Here is a 6,757-nt window from a genome sequence, read left to right as displayed (position 1 = left end):
TTACTAAGACTATGCAAGCAAACAAGTTGTCTTGCATGATTGCAAAGTAAATATAACACAAAAGTCGAAGAGTCAAATCCCATATTTGAATAGCACACCATTATTACAGCATTTAAACATGCTAATTTAAGCTTGGCCTTGGCTAGATTCTTCTAGAGCTTCAATCATGTTGAAGAATCTTTGTTGCTCACTTGGGTCATGCCCAAAGGGCCTCCACGAATTCGCTTGAGTTCATGCCTCTTGAATCAGTTCATTGAGTGCAGCTTTAAATTTCTTTGCTCGTGCTCTCATAACCAGCCCAATTGGCACTTTGACAAGTTCCTTTCAAGTTGTGCTATGATTTGCATCATTCCCCTCTTCTTGCAAAGGATTTGCCCTCAAATCATCACCTACATCAAAAGGACACAAATCAGTAACACTAAAAGTGGCACTTACATTGTACTCACCAGTTAAATCTAGCTTGTAAGCATTGTCATTGATGTGCTCTAGGACTTGGAAGGGTCCATCTCCTCTTGGAAGCAATTTGGAACATCTTTACGCCTGAAATCTCTCTTTTCTTATATGCAACCAAACCCCATCTCTGGGTTCAAAAAGTAGCTTGTGACGCCCCTTGTTGACTTGTTTTGCATACTGCTCCATTCTTCGCTCAAAGTTTAGTCGTGCTTTCTTATGAATCTGCTTGACAAAGTCAGCTTTCTTTTTGCCATCTAAATTAACATGCTCAGTCAAAGGTAAAGGAGATAAATCCAATGGAGTTAAATGATTAAATCCATACACAATTTCAAATGGTGAAAATTTAGTAGCAGAACGAACAGATCTGTTATAAGCAAACTCAACATGTGGTAAACATTCTTCCCATGTTTTGATGTTCTTTTTAATGATTAGCCTCAATAAAGTAGACAAAGTCATCTTTACTACTTCAGTTTGACCATCAATTTGTGGATGACAAGTAGTAGAAAACAATAGTTTAGTACCAAGCTTACACCACAAAGTCTTCCAAAAATAACTTAAGAACTTAGCATTTCTATCCAAAACAATTGTTCTAGGCATGCCATGTAATCTCACAATATTTCCAAAGAAAAAATTAGTAACATACGAGACATCATCCGTTTAGTGACATAGAATAAAGTCTGCCATCTTAGAAAATCTACCCATAATCACAAAAATTGAATCTCTCCCACCTTTAGTCTTAGGCAATCCAAACACAAAGTCCATGGAAATATCAATCTGAGGCTCACTAGGAATTGGTAAAGGGGTATACAAACCGTTGGACCTCACTCTGGATTTGGCTTGCCTACATGTGACACATCTACTACAAATACTCTCAACATCTTTTTTCATGTGAGGCCAATAGAAGTGTTCCGGCAAAACAGCTAAAAGGAACAATTTGGTACACAACTTATTCTCTTGAAACAGGAATCCATCAAGCCTAAAGAACTTACCACAAGCGGTTTTTTCACAAGCCTAGTCATCAGCATATAAGTTCTTAATGTGCTCAAAACCAAGAAATTTTGCATCAAGTGTGGAGAGTAATGCATACCTGCGAGAAAGTGTATCGGCGACCATATTCCCCCTGTCTTGCTTATACCGGATGACGTATGGAAATGTCTCAATGAACTCCACCCAATGCGCAGTCCTTTTGTTTAGCTTGTCTTGTCCCTTCAAGCATTTCAAGGACTCATGATCAGTGTGAATCAAGAATTCCTTAGGCCATAGGTAGTGTTGCCACATCTCTAAAGCCCGAACCAATGCATACAACTCCTTATCATAAGTTGGGTAGTTTAAGGCTGCCCCACTTAGTTTCTTGCTGAAGTAAGCAACTGGTCGTCCTTCCTACATAAGAACTGTGCCTATGCCAACACCTGAAGCATCACATTCAACCTCAAACGTTTTTGAAAAATTAGGTAAAGACAATAAGGGGGCGTTGTTTAGCTTCTATTTGATTAATTGGAACGCCTTCTTTTGTTCTTCTCCCCATCTAAATCCAACATTCTTCTTGATCACTTTGGTAATTGGTGCGACTATGCTACTAAAGTCCCTCACGAACCGCCAGTAGAAACTAGCAAGTCCATGAAAACTATGAACATTACCTACTTGTGGGACTTGGCCACTCTTGGATTGCACGTACCTTCTCTTCATCAACCAGTATACCTTGTGTACTAACAACAAATTCTAGAATAACAAGCTTATCAGTGTAAAAAGTACACTTCTTCAAATTAGCAAACAACTTTTCTTTCCTAAGGACATCTAAAACAGATTTCAAATGTACTACATGAGTATATCATCAAAGTAGACAACTACAAATCTACCTATAAAAATGCACGCAAAACATGATTCATAAGTCTCATAAAGGTGCTCAGAGCATTAGTCAATCCAAAAGGCATGACTAACCATTCATACAAACCATACTTTGTTTTAAAGGCAGTTTTCCATTCATCTCCTTCTTTTATTCTAATCTGATGATAACCACTCTTTAAATCAATCTTAGAAAATACACAAGAACCATGCAGTTCATCTAACATATCATCTAAGTGAGGAATAGGATGACGATACTTTACCGTTATGTTGTTAATGGCTCGAAAATCAATGCACATTCTCCAGGTCTCATCCTTCTTAGGTACAAGTAAGACCGGAATGGCGCATGGACTCATGCTCTCCCTCACATGCCCCTTTTCTAATAACTCACTTACCTGCCGTTGAAGCTTTTTTGTCTCCCCGGGATTGCCCCTATATGCTAGTCGGTTTGGAATTGTCGCACTAAGAACAAAATAAATTTGATGTTCAATCCCTCGTATTGGAGGCAACCCATGTGGTGTTTCCTCGGGAAGACATCCTCATACTTTTGCAAAAAGGAAACAACAAAACTAGGAAAAGCAAGGACAAAGATTCAAATTTCACATTTGAATAGCACACCATTATTACAGCATTTAAACATGCCAATTTAAGTTTGGCCTTGACCAGATTCTTCTAGAGCTTCAATCATGTTGATGAATCTTTGTTGCTCACGTGGGTCACGCTCAATGGGCCTCCACGAATTTGCTTGAGTCCATGCCTCTTGAATTAGTCTGTTGAGTGTAGCTTTAAATTTCCTTTCTCATGCTCTCGTAACTAGCCCAATTGGCACTTGGACAAATTCCTTTGAAGTTGTGCTATCATTTGCACCAATATGGATTGTATGAGTGGTTGGTAATGCCTTTTGGTCTAACCAATGCGCCAAGTATATTCATGAGGTTAATGAATCATGCATTGCATGCGTTTATAAGTAGAAAAGAAAAACTATATGCCAATTAAAAGAAATGTTTCTTTTGCTTGGACAAAGGTTTGTTTCTTGGCTATGTTGTTAGCGTGAAAGGAATAGCGGTGGATGTGGAAAAGGTGAAGGCCATCAAGGAATGGCTAGCACCTAAGTCAATCACGGAGGTAAGAAGTTTTCATGGTTTAGCTAGTTTTATCAATGATTTGTCAAAAATTTTAGTGCACTAGCCGCACCACTCACTGAAATTGTTAAAAAAATTTTGGGTTTTTAAATGGGGTTGTGAGCTCTTGTGCATTTTTTAAGACTAAATAAAGGTTATGCGGTGCTCCTTTATTAGCATTACCTGATTTTTCTAAAAATTTTGGAGCTGTTTTGATGTAGGAGAAGTAGCCAATTGCCAATTTTAGTGAAAAGCTAAATAGGGCAGCTTTGAACTACCCGACAAATGACAAGGAGCTTTATGCATTGGTGAGAGCATTAGATACCTGGCAACACTACCTTTGGCCAAAAGAATTTTTCATACATACTGACCATGAGTCCTTGAAGCACTTGAATAGACAAGGTAAGTTGAATAGAAGGCATGCCAAGTCGATGAATTCATTGAGACCTTCCCTTATGTAATCAAATAAAAATAAGGTAAGGACAATATTATGGCTGATGCATTGTCAAAAGGTATGCCCTCGTCTCTACTTTAAATGCAAAGTTGTTGGGATTTGAATATGTTAAGGAATTGTATACAATATTGAGTGACTTTTTTTTTTTATCAGTAAAGGGTAAATATATTGATCATAATGGGATGTGTACAGTAAATTCCAAACATACACCGAGCAGGGAGACCAAAGCACCCAATCTTAACAACACAAATAACAAAAATTTACATCAGACCTGGGCATACCCAGGGGCAAAAAGTCAATCAATACAAGGAAAAATCTAAGCAGCATAACAAATATAGCATCAAAACATTGCAATTTTGCATCCAAAAAACCCCCACAAAATTACAATATCAAATACGGCTTGAAGAAAACCACAATCCAAAATTGCTCCTTTCATGAAGTGGGAAAACCAAAAATGGAAAGAGACCAAGCAAGTTAAAATGCCACGCGAACCCCCCAACATTCAACACATTGGACAATTCATCCGTCATAATGGCCAGTGTCAGTGCAAGGAGCAATTAGCAACCTAAACAAAATTCAAAAATTGAATTCAAACTATTTTGGAGGTAAAATTTTGAAATGCAGAAACACCAGCAGAGAATACACATTCGAAACATCAACAGCCCATGTGGCCACCTATAGAAACACCAACCCCAATGATGGAACAGGTGCTTGCAAACAGCCGAAAGCAAGATAACACAAACTATCAAAGAACCTGATTCAAAGCGCGGACTGGGAATGATGAAGATAATGAATAAAAAAAAATGACACACGGAATAGGAGAGACACACAAATCAAGAACAACAAGAACAGCAGAAACAATAAAACACCAAGGTCAAAAAGAAACAAACATGAACACCCACTCCAATCAAAAGCAAGAACAGAATGAACTTTGACCGCTGAACAAGAATGAAGGAAGAGCTATCGAACATAATGAAAAACAAACACAACTCAAAGCAAAAATCCTAACAGAAAATGAGGATGAATGATTCCAATTGGAAAGAACAAAATCAACCACCAAAAAAAAAATCCGATCCGAAAGACACAATCGAATCAACAAAATGACCTAGAAAGGCAACTCTTGAACTGTAAGAATAAACAAGAACCAAAATACTAAATCAAGGAATGAAATCAACCAACAAAAAATGAAGCAAAGTAATCACCATAGAACACTGAAACAATGTCCTTCTCTTCTACAAATTTAAATCAAAATTGATATTAAACTTTCGAAACTAGAAAACCTGCTCGACTTCCGACTCCACAGTTCGAAAGGAACACCTACAGCTACTGCAAGTCGTAACATTCAGGACCTTTGAAACATGGGAATCAAATTTAGTCTTATGATTGGCTTCCACGTTGACTCGAAAAATATCCTTCGGAGTACGGAAATCATCTTCATCACCTTGATGGTCTTCCTTCACACCATCAAGGATCAATTTCGTACTGAAAAGGAATTTTCCAACTCGAACAGCTCCAATCAATTTACAATTGGCCTCAACGAAGAGTCTTTCAACCTCTGAGCAAAATTGCTACGGATGATTCTTGACCCATAGAGATACGAAATCATTGGCAGGTTCATCTTCCTTCTTCAATCGAGAATTTTGTGCACTCTTCAAGGCCATGAAGGCATAAAAGCTCCCCATGATTCTTGTAGTCTAGGTCATGTTTCAAGCACATAGTGGCTTAGAGTTTCATTCATTTAATCTGGGTCATGTTCATATACGCAATGGCTCTTGGTTTCATTCATTTGATCCAAGTTGTGTTCTTACACGTAATGGTTCCTAGTTTCTTTCATTTAATCCAGGTGGCATTCTTAGATGTAATGTCTCATGTTGCATTCATGATAAGAATCGACAAGAACCATTAAAGGATCCATTGCAAGTTCCATATGGGCATATCATAAGGTCAAAAGCTAAGAAGATCAATGAAGTAATGCAAGGATTGGTGCAATGCACTTGGGCCGAGTACACAAATTTATCAAGTAAGACCCCTCAACATTCAAGATGGGCTTGAAAGAAGAAGAATCAGCTTTAATCCATGTCTAAGCTACAATGGGGGGCGGCATAGCCTAGTGGTTTAGAATAGATTTTTTAATTTCAATAAGTATAGGCACGTGAGCCTATTTTATCTTCATTAATTATAGGACTTTAGGGTTACGTTATTTTAATTTTGAATTTGAATTTAAATTTAATTTTGAATTTGAATTAAATTTAATTTGAGGGGTTTATAAATAGACTTGTAGCCACATTCTACCAAAAAAAAGAAGATTGAAAAAAATGTGAGGTTTTGTTCCTTTTATTGGTTCTTTAGAAAACTTGTGAACTTATCAAGGATTCTTCCTTGTGGCGTTCAAACTTTATACCTTTGGCTTGTGATTTAATTATAATCATTGGGTCAAGGTTTGTTACTTTATACCTTTGGTTCGTGATTTAATTATAATCATTGGGTCAAGGTTTGTTACTAAACCAAAGTTTGTGTTTCATTTATAAACGTTGGGTCAGAGTTTTCTATCCAAAATCTGAATCTTAGTTTTCTTGGACAAGTAATCCACTATTTATAGTTGGGTTTCAACGTGTGTCAGTTGAGGTTTGCATCATTTGGCAACTATTCCAATATTGATTATTGGGTTTCAACACGTGTTAGTTGAGGTTCACATCATTTGGAAAGTATTCCAATATTGATTGTTGGGTATCAACACGTGTCGATTGGAGTTTTTGTCATTTGGAAAGTATTCCAATATAGATTGTTGGGTCTCAACGTGTGTCGATTGGGGTTCGCATCAATTCATTTAATCCAAGCCATGTCTTATACTCGTAATAGCTCCTTGTTGCATTCATTAAATCTAGGT

At 37.3% G+C, this 6,757-nt stretch overlaps 1 protein-coding gene across 1 annotated transcript; it reads right to left on the bottom strand.

Annotated features, from left to right (window-relative positions):
- Window positions 1-377: 377 nt before the first annotated feature.
- On the bottom strand, window positions 378-5,552 carry LOC131153830 (uncharacterized). The gene is made up of 7 exons (XM_058106282.1): window positions 5,443-5,552; window positions 5,151-5,352; window positions 4,761-4,830; window positions 2,129-2,247; window positions 1,541-1,833; window positions 574-817; window positions 378-389 (listed from the first exon to the last, which is right to left on the bottom strand). Exons 1-7 carry the CDS (start codon window positions 5,550-5,552, stop codon window positions 378-380), a joined length of 1,050 nt encoding a protein of 349 aa, XP_057962265.1.
- Between the last annotated feature and the right edge of the window lie 1,205 nt (window positions 5,553-6,757).

This window comes from Malania oleifera, chromosome 4 (assembly GCF_029873635.1).
Source record: "Malania oleifera isolate guangnan ecotype guangnan chromosome 4, ASM2987363v1, whole genome shotgun sequence".
In the NCBI taxonomy this organism is placed as follows: Eukaryota; Viridiplantae; Streptophyta; class Magnoliopsida; order Santalales; family Ximeniaceae; genus Malania; species Malania oleifera.
This window is presented reverse-complemented; position numbering and strand designations above follow the sequence as displayed.

Excerpts from the sequence above, each read along its gene's own strand:
- LOC131153830 (XM_058106282.1), bottom strand. The coding sequence starts at position 5,552 with ATGGGGAGCTTTTATGCCTTCATGGCCTTGAAGAGTGCACAAAATTCT. Across the intron at positions 4,831-5,150 it reads TGGAGTCGGAAGTCGAGCAG|CTCTTCCTTCATTCTTGTTC; the intron begins GTTTTCTAGTTT and ends TATGTTCGATAG. Across the intron at positions 818-1,540 it reads GCCGATACACTTTCTCGCAG|ATCTGTTCGTTCTGCTACTA; the intron begins GTATGCATTACT and ends TGCTTATAACAG.